The sequence below is a fragment of the Schistocerca nitens genome, chromosome 9, assembly GCF_023898315.1.
Source record: "Schistocerca nitens isolate TAMUIC-IGC-003100 chromosome 9, iqSchNite1.1, whole genome shotgun sequence".
Classification (NCBI taxonomy): domain Eukaryota; kingdom Metazoa; phylum Arthropoda; class Insecta; order Orthoptera; family Acrididae; genus Schistocerca; species Schistocerca nitens.
The window spans coordinates 394791459-394810718 of NC_064622.1; the positions used below are offsets into that span (position 1 = coordinate 394791459).

General features: G+C 38.8%; 1 protein-coding gene across 1 annotated transcript in view; it reads right to left on the reverse strand.

Annotated features, from left to right (window-relative positions):
* Positions 1 to 4505: 4505 nt before the first annotated feature.
* The window catches only part of LOC126204266 (uncharacterized), a 33696-nt gene continuing 18941 nt past the window's right edge, over positions 4506 to 19260 (reverse strand). Inside the window, exon 2 of the mRNA XM_049938655.1 lies at positions 4506 to 4900. Within this exon, the coding sequence (XP_049794612.1) occupies positions 4506 to 4900 (395 nt within the window). The remainder of the gene's footprint in view (positions 4901 to 19260) is intronic.

The window sequence follows — 19260 nt, forward strand, 5'->3', positions numbered from 1 at the left end:
GTGAAGAATCTAAAGAATGAAACATCAGCAGGTTTAGATGAAGTGCCAGTGTGCTTACTGAAGGACTGCATTGACAGCGTACAACATCCTTTGGCACACATCATAAATGAATCTTTCACTGCAGGCTGCTTCCCAGAAAACTTAAAATGTGCAAAAGTCCTGCCTCTATTTAAGAAAGGCGATCCAGAAAATATAGAAAACTATAGGCCCATCTCATTACTCTCGTCCTTTTCCAAGGTAATAGAAAATATAATGAAAAAGAGACTAATGGATTTCCTAAACAAGTGCAACCTGCTGTGTAAAGAACAGTTTGATTTCAGGCCAGGAAGAAGCACAGGTTCAGCAGTAGCTCACTTCACAAATTTTGTCTTAGAAGCACTTGATGAAGGTGAACATGTAACAGGCATATTCCTTGACCTTAGCAAAGCATTTGACACGGTAGACCACAAAATACTACTAAACAAAATGGAGGCACTAGGAATAAGGGGAACAGTAAATAATTGGTTTCAATCGTACTTGGAAAATAGGGTACAGTGTGTAGAGATCTCACACACGAAGTTCAGCAGATTGACAGAACACATTTCCAAACCAGAACATATTAACATAGGAGTCCCTCAGGGAAGTGTGTTAGGGCCAATACTCTTCCTAATATTTATCAATGATTTTCCCCAGAGTGTCAAATATGGGGAAGCAATACTATTTGCAGATGATAGCAGCATCCTTATCAGTGATGAGTCACCAGACAAATTGAGAGACAAAGCTGAAGAAACTCTCGATCATGTATGCAAGTGGGTAGTAACCAACAAATTAACCCTCAATATTAAAAAAACAAACAGTATTAATTTCCACATAAATAAAAAACATAATAGCATAGGCCTAAAAGTTAAAGATGAACTTATAGATTGTGTCACAAACACAAAATTCCTAGGAATGCATGTTGACTCACAGCTTAACTGGACTGACCATATTGCAGCACTAGAAAAGAAAATTGCTACTGCTTGCTATGCACTCCGGATAATTATGTCGGTATGTAATAGTTCATGTGCTAAGACTACATACTTTGCATATGTGCATTCAATAATTAGTTATGGCATAACCTTCTGGGGTACAAATGTGCAGAACATACAAGCAATTTTCAAACTGCAAAAGAGGGCTGTATGAATAATAACAAAAAGCAGCAAGAGAGCTCACTGTACTGATTTATTCAAAACCATGGGAATCTTGACAGTACCATGTGAATACATCTTTCAGACTGTGATATATATAAAGAAACACATTGACCAGTACACACAAAACAGATCTATACACCAACACTGGACTAGATCCTGCCACCATTTGCATCTCATACGAAAAAACAAAACAAAAGCCCAAAATAGTTTATTATTTAATGGAATAAAAATGTATAATAGACTTCCAGAGGATATCAAAGCTGAAACTGGAATACATGCCTTTAGGAAAGCTGCAGAAAGTTATTTAGCAGATAAATGTTACTATACTGTCAAAGAATAATGTAAATGACATGTGTTCACCTCAATTCATGCAAGAGTACCTTTGTAAATTTATATTTATCTGTAATTAAGATTGGTGTGTATTTGTTTTGTGTAATCCATGCAAGAATACATTTGTAAATTTATATTTATTTGTAACTAAGATTGGTGTGTACTTGTTTTGTGTACAAACGATTAAGTTGCACCATAGAAATATGTACTACCAGAAGTACTATTATGTATATACTCATTCCATGTATACAGTTGACGACATCCGTACAACACAAGTTGTCTACAGATGAATAAATAAATAAATAAATAAAAAACAACATGCACATTGAATTCTGTCCAGGGTGCCTGTTGTGTTGTAACCATTGACTTTGGTTTCCAATACATTTTCTAAAACCCACTCTTAAAGCATGTACTGCATGTTTCTACCAGCTAAGGACTCCAAATGAATCATTAATTTGCTTGTTATTGTCATGCATCCTTAACTACACAATCACAGACTTCACAAACCACAACCGACATCGATATGACTGAATAAAAGCAGGGTAAAGAATCACAGCATTATACTGGACAAAGGCCTAATGTGCAGAAACAACCACCGCCATGACAACAACACACAGTACTTCTGATTCTCCCAGAGCTACTGCAATCATTAAAACAACTTTCCTGTTTCTACAAGCTTTCAGAAAGAAATTATGACCCACTGAAGTAGTTCAGGTTTATATGGATCACAGTCCACAAGATCAGCTGCTGTACCTATGAGGTCTTCTTTAACAGATATACGAGGTGCAACAATAAAGTAATGAGGCTGATTTTCTTTGCAAGATGTGGAAATGCTGCAGGCTTTTGTAGGCACAATATCTTTGACCTTGGTCTATAAGCTGCTTCTAGTCCAAGCAGCACACTGATGCAACTACTCAGTCATGAGTTGTGCTCTAATAAGTTAACACGTGTTTGTGTCTCTTGTCACGGAAATGGAACCACATAATATTGTGCAACGGCATGCAATTTCTTTCTGCATTAAACAGGATGAAAATACGACAGCAACTTACAGTAAGCTTCAGAAGGCTTTTGGAGAGGAGTTTATGTCAAGAGCTCAAGTTTTTCGTTGGCATAAAATGTTTAGTGAACGCAGAACGAATGTTGAAGATGAAGACTGCAGCAGACGACCATCAACCTCACGGACGGATGTCAACTTGGCCAGGGTGCGTGAACTCGTATGATCTGATCAAAGATTATGCGTGAAACTGATTGCAGAAGAACTGAATATCAATCGAGAAATGGTTCGTCTAAAAATAACTGAAAATTTTGGTATGAGAAAGATTTGTGCAAAAATGGTACCCAAAAATCTCACACCACAACAGCAAGAAACATGGAAAAATGTGGCAGCCGATCTGTTAGAGCAAACGGAAATAAATCCAGAATTGTTGAGCTGTGTTATCACTGGTGATGAAATTTAGTTTTTTCAGTACGATCCAGAGACAAAACCCCAAAGTTCGCAATGGTGTTCAAAGGTTTCACCCAGACCAAAAAAAGCTCACATGTCAAAGTAAAAAGTGAAATGCATGATTGTGTGCTTCTTTGATTCCAAGGGAATTGTTCATAAAGAGTGGATCCCTCCTGGACAAACAGTTAATCAATATTACTACAAAGAAATTTTAGAAAGACTTCGTAAAAGAGTTCTTCGTGTCCGTGCCAACATTGCTGATAATTGGATTCTGCATCACGATAATGTGCCATCCCGTACTGCTCTGTCAGTATAGCAATTTTTAACCTCAAAAAAAAAAAATCAGTACTACCACAGCCACCTTATTCACCACATATCACTCCGTGCAAATTTTTTCTATTTCCAAGAGTCAAAATGGCGGTCAAGGGACACCATTTTCAAACAACACAAGACATCCAAAAAGCTGTGACAAGGGTCTTGGAGGATATTACAGAAGATGAGTTCAACAAATGTTACCATCAATGGCAGAAGCGAAGGAAAAAGTGTGTGCTATCAAAAGGGAACTACTTTGAAGGAGACAACACTAAACTTGAATAAAATGGTGAGCAACATTTTTTTTTTTCCACATCAGTCTCATTACTTTATTGTCACACCTCATATGGCAGCTGAGTAGCATGAAGTGTAGTGTTTTCACCCTATGAAAAGAGTCATGTATCTTAATGATGCCTACAATTGTCAGTGCAGTCATTCCACAAGTCCATTTGCTGCAGGGTGGTAAGCTGTAGTGTGGATACATTTTGTGCCTAACACAGTGGTGAGTGCTTGAAACAAATATGACTTAAACTGATGGCCTGGATCTGTGGTGACACAAAGAGGCACACCAAAATGGGCAATCCATCCTTGAAAGAACGTGGTTGCCACTGTTTCAGAATTTATGTTATTCATAGGGAAGGCTTCTGGCCAAAGCAAAAAGTAATTGATCACCATAAAGCAGTAAGTGAAACCTTCAGATGGTGGTAACAGTCTGATTATGTTTAAATGGATGTACTTGAGTCATTGATTAGGTGCGGCAAACATGCTACATTGTGCTTTGACTGTCGAGTGATTTTATTCCTCTGGCAAAGAAATGCACTTTGCACAAACAGCTTGCAATCCTTGTTAATACTCAGCCACACAAAAGTGCACTTCACAAGATTTATTACGCTTTGGGCCCCCGAAAAGGCCAAGTTATGCAAGGATGTCATGGGTTGATGTTAAAACTGCAGGGGAACAAATGGTCATGTCTTCACTGTTGGGACATCACATTACATCTCTATGTTCCCCAATGTTACTGGGATGTGTTGGAAGTCCAGGTTGGTTCATTGCTCCAGTAGTGCACATAGTTATGGTTAAAGATGTTGTGGCTGTACAAGAGCTTCGTAGTTGATTGTGTTTGTGAGTATTTCAACGTAAGAGAGAGCATCCACTGGAATATTCAACTCACCTACACACATTCATAGATAACATGCATCATGAATTGGCTCATGTAACTTAGGTGGTGTAACTGGTAAGATGATGCCTTCTCAGGCTTCTGATGAAGCAAATATCACTGGTTTGCCATTGGTAATCAAAGTATTCTGCTGCCCCTTGAGCATATGGCAAAACTCTTTTATGGCAGCATGCAGTGCATAAAACCTGTGATCATATCTTGACCAGCCCTGCTGTGCTGGTGAAAGCTTTTGCCTGAAAAATGCAAGAGGTTTTGAGCACTGCTCTATTTGTTGCTGTAGTACAGGGCCTATCACCGTTGCTGGTGTATCTCCTATCACAGCAAGGATGGCCTGAGTGATTGGGTGCACTAACATTGTAGCTTCAGCAACGATGGTTCTCACTCTTGCAAAAGCTGCTTCAGTCTTGATGGTCCACAAGACTTCTTCCTTCAGTTTTGGAACACCAGTCAACATGCCATTTAATGAACCTGCCAATTATGTGTCATTATTTATGAAATGACAGTACAAATTTATAATGCCAAGCAATTGTTGCAGTTCCTGGACAGTAGCCAGCTGTGGGTATTTGCATATGGCTTCCACTTTCTCTTGTACCAGCCAGATTCCTTGGTCATCAATGGTGTATCCAAGGAATAGCACTTCTATCACTCCAAATATGCACTTTGAAGAGAGTGTGAATGGAAACAGTTGAAGATTTGGCACAAATTCTCTATGTGCTCTGATTCTGAAGCAGACATCACCAAAATATCATCAATAAACAATTAACAGAAATCAAGGACATGTGTTATTTCATCCATGAAATGTTGGAACATTTGTGCAACATTGCTTAGTCCAAACTGTATTCTCATAAATTCAAAGAGGCCAAATGGAGTAATAATGGCAGTTTATCTATATCTTTGGGTGTGACGGGTATCTGTTGATATGCACACACTAAATCAGTGGTAAAAAAGATGCATTTTCCACGTATGTTGTGTGTGAATTCCATAATTTGTGGCACTGAATACCTATGTGGGACTGTCCTCGCACTGAGTTGTCAATAGTCACTGCACCGACTCCAACCATTGTTATTTGATATGGCACATAATGATGTCACCCAGCTACTACCTAAAGGTCAAGAAATTTCTTGTGACAACATACACAAAAATTCTTGCTTCGCTACTATTAACTTCTCAGGTGTCAATTGATGAGGCTACTTGTAGATCAGAGGTCCTGGGGTAGTGAGTATATTGTGCAATGTAGTATGTTGTACAAGTATTAGGCTGTAGGATGGGTGTATGTTACTTAAGTTCTGGAAACTGCTTGAGAAGCTCTACATACTACAGTTCATCTGCAGTAGTACATACAGTAATACTAGTGACACAGCATAATCTTCCATGGCTGGTTAAACTGGTAGTAGTTTCAAGGAGACTGTGATATCAGAGGTTTGGTAGAAGGCTATAAAATGACAGTAAACTTTATTTTTTTATTTATTTATTTATTTAGCATCCAGTAGATCACACATGTGATATAGGATTTGTCATTTGATTACACGTAACACATAACAACACATACACATAATAAATTGACAAACATATACAAACAGCAAACAAATTACATACACATAGTACAATAGTAGTGTACAACAACATATTACCCAAAAAACAAAAGTACATGCTCACAATGAAAATTTTTAGATAATGAACTATGCCTTATACACAAAACTTGTTACGGATATACACAAAAATGTATTACGGATAGTTAACAGATTTTTCCTAAATTTCATAATTACAAAGTTGAAAACATCATAGGCTACAGGTTTCAATTCACAGTCTGAGACAGGTATTCATTTACACTGTAGAAGCATTTTTCCATCAAGTATTTTTTTACTTCATGCTTGAAATTATTTTTGCCTTTCAATTCTTTAATTTGAGATGGAAGTGCATTTAAAAGCTTTATTCCTAAGTGGCTAACATGTTTCTGACTTCTAGTTTTTGCTACATAGGGAATGTGGAAGTCTTTACAATGCCTTGTATTGTGATCATGGTAGCTTGAGTTGGTTTGGAGATCGCAGTTATTTTTACTTATCGTTTCCAGGCATTTGAAAATATATATTGATGGTATTGTAAGTATCTTTAGTTGTCTGAATAAGGGTCTACAGTGAGTTTGTGGTGGGCTGTGTGTCATGATACGAATGGCTCTTTTTTGCATAATAAAAATGTCATTTAGTCTTGACCTGGTTTTTCCCCAAAAACTTATGCCATAGCTTGCAACTGATTGGAAATAACTGAAATACACTGCTCTAATACATTCTTTGCTGCATACCTTGGATATTATTCTTAAGGCAAAACATGCTGAGCTAAGTTTCTGGGTAAGATACACACTGTGTTCATTCCAGTTTAAATCTTGGTCAATTCGCATTCCCAGAAACTTTGTAGTGCACACTTTTTCTATTTGTTTGCTATCCAGCATAAGGCACATATTTTCCCTTTGACACTTGCTTCCATACTGAATAAAGTTTGTTTTCTTTGTATTTAATGTCAGCTTATTTGAATAAAACCATGACTGGATGTATGAGAGCGTTTTCTCTGCTGTAGTACACAATGATTCTTTTATATCACTAATTATGATACTCGTGTCATCTGCAAATAGTAGAATTTTGGCTGAGCTGTCTGGTGCCCGTATATCATTTATATAAATTAGAAATAACAATGGGCCCAGAATGCTGCCCTGTGGAACACCTATTTCAATTTGTTTTGGTTCAGATACGAGTTTAAAATTGTGAAGATTGTTGGATGACCTCAGCTCAACAACTTGTGACCTGTTTTGCAGATAAGATTCAAACCATTTTTTAACAGTACCCCTGATGCCTATTGCTTCAAGTTTCTCTAGTAATATTACATGGTTCACAGTATCAAATGCTTTGGATAAATCTAGATTAATTCCAACAACCTGTTTATTTGACTCCAAATTTCTTACTATTTCTGTTGTGTAGTCCAATATGGCTGTTTCTGTACTGTGCCCTGCTCGAAAGCCATGTTGACTGTTATTTATTAGTTTATATTTTTCTAGATATTTTGTAACCCTGATTTTCATTAATTCCTCAATTATTTTGGAGAAGGCTGGAAGGAGAGATATAGGTCGGTAATTTTCTATTTTATGTCTGTCACCATTTTTGTATAGAGGTATCACTTTGGAGATTTTAAGTTTGTCCGGAAATATCCCTTCACTAAGGGACAAGTTTGCTATGTGCACTATAGGTTTGACAACACATGGAGCAATTTTCTTAATTATTGATACAGGTACATCATCCAAACCAGAGGACATTTTGGATTTCAAGCATTTAATGACTTTTAGAACTTCATGCTCATTTGTTGGCATTGCCATCATGCTGGTATTTACCATTGGAGTTGTCACTGTTGGTTGTTGCATAAATTTACTACTTAAAGTAAGGGGAATATTTACAAAATAATTGTTTACATAGTTTGCCATGGCATCTTTTTCTATGGGAATATTTTCATTATTTTTAAGATTGATTTCCTGTTCTTTAGTTTGACCCCCAGTTTCTTTTTTTACCATTTTCCACATCATTCTGGACTTGTTACTAGCTTGCCTTATTAATCTATCATTACTTAATAATTTTGCTTTTGCTAATACTTTGCGGTAAGTCTTTTTGTATGTCCTCACATACTCAACAAACTGCTGATCATGACATGTTTTTAACTTTAAACTTAGTAATTTCATGGTTTCACTTGACTTTTTAATTCCGGGTGTAATCCAAGTCCCTTTGGATCCAGATGATCTATAACTAAAAAGCTTTTTTGGGAAACACATTTCAAAGTATGTCATAAAAGTGGAAGCAAATATATTGTAAGCATCATTTGTGTTTGTTTGAGCCAGGACCTCTGACCAAACTGCATTTTTTAAATTATTTTTGAACTGATTACAATTTTCAGTAGAGAAAAATCGTTTGTACTCCTTTTTATTTTCCTCCTCCTTGGGAGTTGCAGTGAGATTAAAGGTTAGTGCATTATGATCTGATAATCCTATATTCACATTTGTAACTGCAACTTCACGTGTGTGCACATTTGAGAAGATGTTATCTATTAGGCTTTCACTGGAATCTGTTATTCTAGTGGGAGCTGATATGTGGGGGAACATGTTGAAGCTTTTTAGTATGTCTAAAAACTTGTTTTTTACTGGACTTTGGACCAATAGATTAATATTAAAGTCACCACAAAGAATTATGGTAGAGTTCTCATTTGAGAAAATGTTGAGCATTTCTTCCAAATTCTTAAGAAAGACTTCAGTATCTCCAGATGGTGACCTGTATATTGCTGCAACAATTATTTTCTTCTTTAAACTATATAACTGAATGGTTACTGCTTCAAAATCCTTTTCTATGATTAATGGTTTAGCCTCGTATCTTAACTTAAATTTAAGCTTGGGATTTAGATAAATGCATACACCACCACCTTTGGCATTTTGCCTACAGTACTGACTGGCAAGTTTATATTGGCTTAAGTTTATGCTGTTTAGTTCACTGTCCCTGCACCAATGTTCCATAACACATAAACAATCAATATGGTCACTGTTTGCTGCTACCTCAAGTTCAAGGTACTTGTTTTTAAGACACTGAATGTTCAGACTCATAATTCTTAGCTGATTTGAACAATCCAACTGACCTGTGACTTTACACTCTGTTGATGCATTTTCTCTTACACTGCTAGAAGATTTCATACCTTGTTGTGGATTCCTCTGCTTGCAAACATTTCCCTGTTTCCCTGTTACGTGCTGTTGTTCACTGTTTTGCCCCAGCAAAAATCCTGACTTCTCAAGGGTGGCTGCCTTCTTCTGGTGTGATGACTGCTCCTATTTCCACTGCTGCCTAAAAAATTTTCTGTGTGTTTCTTGTGTGTGGCTTCTGTTCGTTGGTGGCAATCAGCAGGTGAGTTAACTTCTGGAGCTTGTATAGGCCTAAGTTTTGCTTCATCCACATCTGTCCCCTTCGGTTTAAACCATTTCGTAATTTTCGTTTGGCTGACGACTTGATTGATTGTTTTTTGCCTAATCGGTTTGAACCACTTGGTAATTCGCGTTTGGCCGATGGCACAGCTTGTAACTCGTATAAAACACTTCTTAATTTCCGTTTGTTTGTCACTTATTCTTTTTTCTTCACTCTTCTTCGAAATGCGAGTACATATTTTTTCGGCTAGTAATTTCTTTCCTGGCGTATTTTAATGAAGTCCATGGACTGTATGGAACCTTCGCTCCAATCTGTTTATGTCTACAATATCGACATTCTTAAAGTTAGTGCATATTTCAGTGATACACTCGTTTGCAACATTAATTTCGCACTGAGAATGTGGTGTCCCACATATGCCACTATGAAATGCCACTTGAACTTACATAATAGGCCTATATTGAGAAACAATGCCACAAAACTGTATGTTTGAATCAAAGATCTGTTGGTGGCAAAAAGGCAGCAGCTGTCATGGTTGTGGCAAGGCAGACAAGCAGCTGGATATACCAACACCTCTGCTTCTGTGTCTACCAAGAACTGCTGCTTCATGTATCGCTCTATGATAAATAAGCAAAAGCTTCCATTAGAAGAACCAGTCGCCATCATCAAACTGACTCCCTGTTGCATTTCACATCTCACATGGGAGGGTTACATTTTCATGATTTCGAACCAAACTTCTTATGGCACCAACAGATTTTTGTAGTTGTTGGGTGTTCTGCATTTTGTCAAGGACATAATGTTTGTAAGGTGGGAACTTGTGCCATAAGCTTGGTGATTTCTGCTTGTGTAGATGTGAGGGCCACTACAGGATGTTGCCCATCCATAGGCCTACAGCTGCCTGTGGTAGGATACATCTCTGAAATGCGGTCCACAGTCTGAGTGAGTGAGTCTAAATCACTGGTGCACACTTTTAATATTTTCTGCACTTCAGGTCATAGACACAACATCCCATAGTATATTGTCATTGGTGGCGTTTCCTGCGACCATCCAAATGTGACAAAGCAACTGTGAAGTCATGCGATCTCCTAACTCCTCTGTAGACAATTATTTCTTGTATTATGATGGGCACATGATTAGTTGATCATTGTGTACCAATCAGGGCTTGGCAGCACAGCCAGAAAGGCTGACACCTCTGCAGCCATGCCCTCGTTCAGTGCTGTGACAACATAGCTATACTTAATCTCATCCACTGTTACCTGTACCAACACAAACTGCACAAACCATAAAATAGGTCTTTGCTGGCAGTATGGTGAAGGTTTAAATGATTATCTGCTGACTACTGTACCTATAGGCAGTTCAGTCATAGGTGGTGTGTCCCTCATGGGGATATGACAATGGAAACCTAAGAGACATTCAGCATGATATGGCTGATGCAGTTGTTTCACATGTCAGGCAGTCGAAACAGTGTGGTTGCTTTTGATCATATTGTGTATTCTGATCACACTGGGGTTACATATGTTATATATCTACACTATACTAGGATGGTAGTGCTGATAAAGTAATGTATTTCAGATAGCCTAAAACATTTATTATTTAATACCAAGGAACAACTAGCTACTACAAAAGCAAAAAGTAAACATGTATCATGGAACTTATCATGTAAATACTTTGAAGACTGGTGTTGTCACTAAAATCATCATTGCAATTCTCAATCACCACACAGTCATTTTTCCTACCCAATTTTGATTCCACAAGGAACTGTTGTACACATCAACTGTAGACTATTATAAGGAAGGACAGGAAGACAGCAGTCAGTCACAATTCCATTGGTTTTTCATTATTCTTGCATATGAACACTTCAGCTATAAGTAACCATCTTCAGTGCATCTGAATGGGTTATAATCCAACAAACTTGTAGTAGTATATGTCGCCATATGACATTAATGGTGCATGCCACACCAGTAACATATGTAGTGACATGTACTGCTGCAAGTTTGTTGGATTGTAACTCATTCAAATACATTGAAGATGGCTGTTTATAGCTGAAATCTGGATATTCAAGAATAATAAAAACCAATGGGATTGCTACTGACTGCTGTGTTCCTATCCTTCCTTATAATTAACAATATTAGGAAGACACACACACACACACACACACACACACACACACACACAAGCAAGCACACCTCACGCACACATGACCGCTATCACTGGCAGCTCCAACTATGCTTGCTTGTGTGAATGTGTGTGTGTGTGTGTTTCCTTTGCTGAAGAATGCTTTGGCTGAAAGCTATAATATGTAACAGTCTATTCATTGTGCCTGTCTGCAGCTCAGCAGGTCATCTTTTTACTGTGTAGCAGTCTATCTTTTCAGTAATATAGTTGATATTTCAAACTGGAGTTTCCTTTCTTATAATCATTTTTGTTTTTGTGGTCTTCATGTGTTTTTTTTTTTTTTTCTTTCATGGTCTTCATATGGTGTGTTGGTATTGCTCCATAAATTGTCCCCTGCAACAAATCTTGATAGTTTCACCTTGATTGGACTTTGTAAAATGTTGTCGGATCATTATGGGTGTCAATCCACAGTGGAGTATGCTATGTTGGAATTTTACTGGCATTGTAAATGGGAGTCAGAATTCCATAAGGACTGGGTCAGTGACCATCAGGGCCTAGTCTCCATTGTGTTATTTATATGCTCAGAAGAGACATGTTACAAATCATATGTTGACTTTATTATTTGCTCAGAAATATTCACCCAGTAAGGAAATGTGCACACAGGCCTTACAGCATTCAGACCCTTCTTGCAGTGAGGTACTTAAAATAGCTCCAGCTTTCAAATTCACACAGGAAACTGAAAGCCAGTGGAAGGCTCAGTCCATAGTGTCTGCCATCACCACCACTGTGATGGTCATCGGTTCCCATAAGCACAATATGAAATCCAACATGCACTCAGGCCACTCCAGTAAAGGTGCATGGTGCAAAGTGCAGCCGTTATCTACTCAGGTATATGCCCCCACAATCCCCTCTGGCCACTGCTATATGTGTTTCCCAATGTGTGTCCCAAGCAGCAATCAATCAGTGACAGCATAGTGAGGAGGAGCAGGCCAGATAGTATTTTACTTTAAACTACATTGATACTTCACAACAACAACAAGACAATGACATGGTTATGTTATTGTGGCTCCTCAAACGGAAGAAGAAGAAGAAGAAGAAGAATAAGAAGAAGACTAACAGTATTTTTGCTGCATGTGACAGTGATGGGTGTTACAGCATTTTAATTAAACAATTGCTTTCTGAATGACGACACACAATTCAGACTCTATTTTAGAAAAAAACATCAGATAGTTTGCACGTGTTTTGCATCTTATAGAAAGTGGTATACAAATAAAATCATACAACCAGTTGGTGCAACCCATCAGTGACATTGAAAAATTCGCAATGACACTAACTTTTTTCTCAATTCCACAAATTTTTGGTTAAAATTATTTAAAACAAAATTTTTCTTATTCTCACAGCTGTAATGGTATACCTGATCATACTGACTTTACATAGCATGGGAATTCATGTAATTCCTCATTTCTTATTAAGAGTAAATGTTTTCAAACAATAATTGAAACATTTCCTCTTACATGTTCTCATATTTCTCCTTTGAAGTGAAGACAGTGACATGTTTGGAAGACAAGTATTTATTGACACACTTGCATATTATCTGGATGTTGACTTTGGCATAATACTAAATTTCTGGGACAAAAGTCCTTGCTACCTCCCCTAAAATTGGTAAGTTCACAGCAATGAAGAAACAAAGAATATAATCAAGCAATACTTATTAAAAATGCTAGCTGCTTACAACATTTAGTAAGTTAGTAAAAAATTATTTTTTATTAAAAATAAACATATAACATTCCTAATATCTTCAGTCTGAGACTTCTCATTTTCCAGCTGCATGTCCATCACCAAACTGCATATTCCTTTTTTTTTTTTTTTTTCAACTCTGCTGAAATAGTGGGGTAACATGTCCTCACAGTTACATCCATATGTATAGGATTAAAACCATGTCATCTTCCTTCCCAGTTGCCTCTAGGTATTTTATTTTGCTTTCTTCAAATGCTTTTTCCCTTTCAATCTGCTATGTTTTATCCTCAGAACTTGTCGTCTTCCTTTTACATGGGATGAGGATCTTGATTCATCTGCATGGAAGTTGTGTGTCCTTCTACTGGAGCTTTATTCCCTTTCAACTCAGACTTTTCCAGATTAAGAGATTCAACATCTGTATTGCCTCAGAAATCAATCACCAGGTCTGAAACCGTACAGTCAATCTTTACTTCTGACTGAGACAGAGAAATATTCGAAACAGATCTGAACAAAACATATCTTGTTGTAACTTGTTACATGTTTCAATAACAGGTGAAATTTATTATTTGGGCTGGCAAAGAAGCAAAAACTATTGACAGGTGAAAACAGCATGCTTAACATCAACAAATTTACTTACTGTGTTTCAGGAAAGCTAAGTGATCATGCAGGACACATATCTTTGGCTTTACAGAGGCATTTGAGCCTGTTCCAAGGCTTCTTTCCTGTTTATTTCATTGATATGAATCTCAAATGTTTCTCCATCTTTTTGCACATTTTGTCTGAAATACCATGCAAATACAAGTTTCTTAAAAATAAAAGTTCACTGACTTAACTACATTTGTTCAGGTTCTTGGCAGCAGGAATTTCTTAAACATCAGCAGCATTTTCCATCAGAATCTCTGCAGGATTCTCTAATAGAACTGTGAAAGAAGTACTGTTACCACTTGTCGACAGACTTTCTCTGATTTTATTTGTCAGTTTGTTCAACAGAGAAATTTTTGCAAGCATAGGAATCTTTGAACAAACAGCAATCTCCCAACTGTGACAGTGCTGTAAATGACAAGTATAGAAGGATGATTTGCCCACCTAATTCTGGCACCATTTATCACGATCACCATGAGTATTTTTCTACTATTCTCTTGGCTATTGTCAATGCAAACTATTAGCTTTTTTGTGAACAATGAATCATATGGAAAAGGAGACAGTGGAATCTTACAAAAATCAGAAATAGGCAGCTTACTTAGCTGAACATCATTTTATCCTCCTCCGAATGACCTTCCAGTTTTTTATATTTTGACACAATACACCATTATAGGTGACACAGCACTCCATTTTGCTAAGCACATAATGAAACTGCATTCAGAAAGCAACAGCAGAATTTACAAAAGAATTTTCAATTACAGATCGTGTCAGACAAGAAGAGTCTCAGAAAACTATTTTGCACATCTTGCCCATGTTTTTAGAATATCTTGCAAATAAATTGGTGTGAATGTAACAAGCTAGTTTTTAGACCATGTTGCTTGCACAGTCTGTTGAGAGATGCCTACTAAAATGCTTGTACAGCCACCCAGTGGTAGTTTCTGACAACTGTAAGGTTTCATTATTAGACATCAATTTACTGTTTATTTCACAAATGAAGGTTCTATTCCCTGGCAATACAAACATTTATGTATGAGCTATTAGTAGCTGTAATAAAACCAAATGATAAGTAACATACTAAAATACAGGGTGTTCCATGAGGAATGGCAAATATGGACATGACAATGGCTATTCCAAGCAAAAAAGTCTAGTAAACATGAACTCTAAAATGCATACCTCAAGGGCTATGCACACTTCATCACCGCTACTGTGAAACAAAACTCTTCACTTCAGAATTCTTTGCATTTCATATTTTGAGAGGAGGTAGGATGGACCAAAACAAGAAGAAAAGACATCCCTAAAATGTATACCTTAAGAAAACGAGCATTTGTTCATCTTCTCTACTTTGAAACATGTCTCTTTTACTGAACAAGTACGTATATATTTTAGAGCCGATATTTACTGAGCATTTTTTTCTTGATTTTGTCTGTATTATCACTTCTCAAAATATCGAAATCAAAAAGCTTGCAGTAGAAGAGATTCATTTCACACCACCATAGATGAAGTAGTGTTCATAGCTCTTGAGCTATGCATTTTAGAGTCCATGTTTACTGAGCTTTTTTGCTTCCAATGATTGTTCCTGTCATATACCTGAAAACTGACCATTCCTTCTGGGACACACTATGTGACAATCTTGTTTTACTTAGATTGCTCATTTTGTAAAGTACTTCTCTGTTTCAGTTTTTATCATCACAAATAAAAGAGTAATGTGAAAATAGAGTGAGTGAGTTTATTTCCATCTTTTTTTTTTAAACTCAGTCAAATTTTTTGCTAGTATAAATCATTCTGAATTTCCTGAACTGCAATGAAATAAACTGCAATTTATTGGAAAAAATATACAGTGTATTTAATTTCCCGACAGCTTCAGTTGTTTACCATTTTCTTCCCAAACATTATCTTGGAATAAAATGTCCTTTTACTTAGGATTCTTCAAGCCATAGAGACACTGTTGTTGCAAGACTAACTCACACAGTATTAAATCCTGTGAATGGCTCATTTCCAGGTTTCTTTGGCTTGACATCTTCCAGCAATGCTACGCAAAAGGTCTGAGATACACTGTTTCCATAGCAGCATGGACCAGTGTTGCAGTACTGTGACAGCGGCCACACCAGACATGCATTGCTGTCCAAACTCAAACTGCATGTACATGGCCAGGCAGCCCCTATCATCACAGGGTGTCTCGACACAGTCATAGGTAGGGGGTGAACCTTGGAGAAAACACACACCTAGGCCATGCCAACTTCCTTCTCTTAAGAATGACAGGCTAAAGGCACACTAACAGGGTGCTGAATCTCTATTCAGATGGATACTGTTGTGGTGTCACCGCCAGACACTACACTTGCTAGGTGGTAGCATTTAAATCGGCCACGGTCCGTTAGTATACGTCGGACCCGCGTGTCGCCACTATCAGTGATTGCAGACCGAGCGCCGTCACACGGCAGGTCTAGAGAGACTTCCTAGCACTCGCCCCAGTTGTACAGCCGACTTTGTTAGCGATGGTTCGCTGACAAATTACGCTCTCATTTGCCGAGACGATAGTTAGCATAGCCTTCAGCTACGTCATTTGCTACGACCTAGCAAGGCGCCATTACCAGTCACTATTGATGCTGTAAAACATGTACCGTCAAGAGCGATGTTCACCAATTATGGATTAAAGTTAAGTATTCCAGCAGCTACGTACATTTTTGGCTATTCTCATTTCCGTGTCCTGTTCCAGACCTCACGCCAGCCTGTGTGAGCTTAAACGCGTGCCTTTCGGCTTCCTCCTAGTGGATTGGCTGTCTTGCCTAACCACAACAAGTGGTGACGAGGCCACTTCGCGTTCGTAACTATACTGCCCTGATTTACTTGTGTAATGGCTTCGCCACAATCTCCAGATGTACTGTCCGAATTTTATCGCTTACAGAATCAGCAGACGCAGGCCTTACTGGATGCCCTTGGACAGCTCGTCCAGGGTCAACGTGCAATGCAAAAAGATGCGGCAGCCGCCGCTCCACCGCTACCGCAGCCACAACACGCAGTTGCACCACCTTTTCGTCCTTTTGATGCTGCACTGGAAAGCTGGACGGAGTGGTCACGCCAATTTGGATTCCATCTCGCCGCCTACAGAATTCAAGGTAATGAGCGGCAGCCTTTTCTCCTTTCTTGCGTCGGAGTGACCACGTACCATGTGATAGTCAAATTATATCCCCGACGCGACGTAGCAACTCTGTCCTACGACGAAATGTTGTCTGCATTAGATGCATATTTCAAAGAATCAGTCAATGTAGTTGCAAAAAGGTATACCTTCTTTCGTACAAAACGTACGGCAGGTCAGACTAATCGGGAGTGGGTTGCAACCTTGCAAGGCCTTACTAGGGATTGTGCTTTTGAGTGTGAATGTGGACTCCCTTATTCAGATACTATGGTACGTGATGTAATTGCACAGAACGTTTCTGATGTTCGTATAAGGGAACAGATTTTGAAACTAGTCAATCCCTCCCTTCAACAAGTGATGGACATATTGGATCGGCAGGACACACTTGACGTTGCTCAGGAATCATTTGAAACTTCGCCACCCGTGTATCACGTTAACCGGCCCTCCGGGCGAGCTGCATGGAACAGTAAACAGTCCTCGCGCCCGGCCGTGCCAAAGCTGCCTGGCTCTCAGCCATGTGTCCCGCGCCGGCATGCAAATGCAGTGAAATCATGCCCGTGGTGTGCTACTAGACATTCGCGTGAGAATTGCCCGTCCCGCCAGGCTATTTGCTTTTTCTGTAATAAAAAAGGACATGTTCAAAGTGTTTGCCAGAAAAAAGCTCAGATCGGACACTCACAACCATTCCAGGCCCTTTGCTTAGCGCCGGAATCGGAATCGAACCAAGAATACTCAGGCTAGTGAACCTTCGCCCATGGAAATTCATGTAGTTCATTCCACTCCGCCCAGTGCCACTCTCTCTAACAGTGAATGTGTTCGTCCTACAAATAGTGTGCGTCGACATCGCCGGAAATCCCGTCAAGTCGCAAGTGATTCTGTACCAGTGCCAGTTCACGTTGCACGAGACAGTCGCTCTTGTTGTCAACAGGACAATAAACTTTTTGTAGACTTGGACATTAACGGCAAAGTGATACCATTCCAGCTCGATACCGGAGCTGCAGTTTCACTGATCAATCACGACACATACAAACAGCTGGGCACACCTCCGTTGCATGCCACAAATGTTAAGTTATGTAGTTATTCAGGACAAGCGATCCCTGTGTTCGGACAGTGCAGCCTTCTTGCAACATACAAAGGACAAACAAAACTTGTGTCATTGTACGTCCTTCGTTCTTCTTCTGCAGTGAACTTGTTTGGTTTCAATTCATTACAGTTGTGTAACTTGTCTATAGTAAATCAGGTCCTATCAGTGAATCAGACTGTGCCTTCAGACAGTGTTTCTCCTCTATGTGAAGAATTTGCAGACATTTTTGCACCGGGCCTTGGTTGCGCTAAGAACTATAAAGCACATTTGGAACTGAAAGTAAACACGCAACCGAAATTTTTCAGAGCGCGCAATGTTCCCCACGCATTGCGTGATAAAGTCGCAAAAACATTACACGATTTGGAATCACAAGGTGTGATTAAACGTGTGCAGGCTTCTCTCTGGGCATCACCCTTAGTAATTTTGCAAAAACCTTCCGGAAAATTGAGACTTTGTGTGGATTTCAAGGCAACGGTGAATCCCCAACTAGTGACTGCCACTTTTCCTTTACCCCGCCCAGAAGATCTTTTTGACAAACTGTGCCCGGGTAAATATTTTTTGAAGTTGGACCTAGCAGATGCGTACTTGCAAATACCGGTGGACGAAGAATCCCAGCGCGTTTTGGTGGTTAACATGCATCTTAGTTTGTACCGATTTAAACGACTGCCATTCGGGTGTGCATCCGCCCATGCATTGTTTCAGCAATATCTACAAACTGTTTGTGCGTCGGTACCTACTGCAGCAAACTATCTGGACGATATTGTGATCTCCGGAAAGACGAAAGAAGAACATTTAGCCAATCTCAGAACATTATTTCAGGTCTTGCGACATAATGGTCTTCGCTTGCGGACGGACAAATGTGTGTTTCTTGCTCGTGACTTACCCTATCTGGGACATGTCCTCAATGCCCAAGGCATACATCCCAGTCCAGAGCACCTCCGTGCCATACAAGACTTGCCTTCGCTGCAGAATTTGAAGCAGCTACAGAGTGTGCTGGGAAAAATCAATTACTATCATAAATATGTGCCACATGTTGTTGTTGTGGTCTTCAGTCCTGAGACTGGTTTGATGCAGCTCTCCATGCTACTCTATCCTGTGCAAGCTTCTTCATTTCCCAGTACCTATTGCAACCTACATCCTTCTGAATCTGTTTAGTGTATTTATCTCTTGGTCTCCCTCT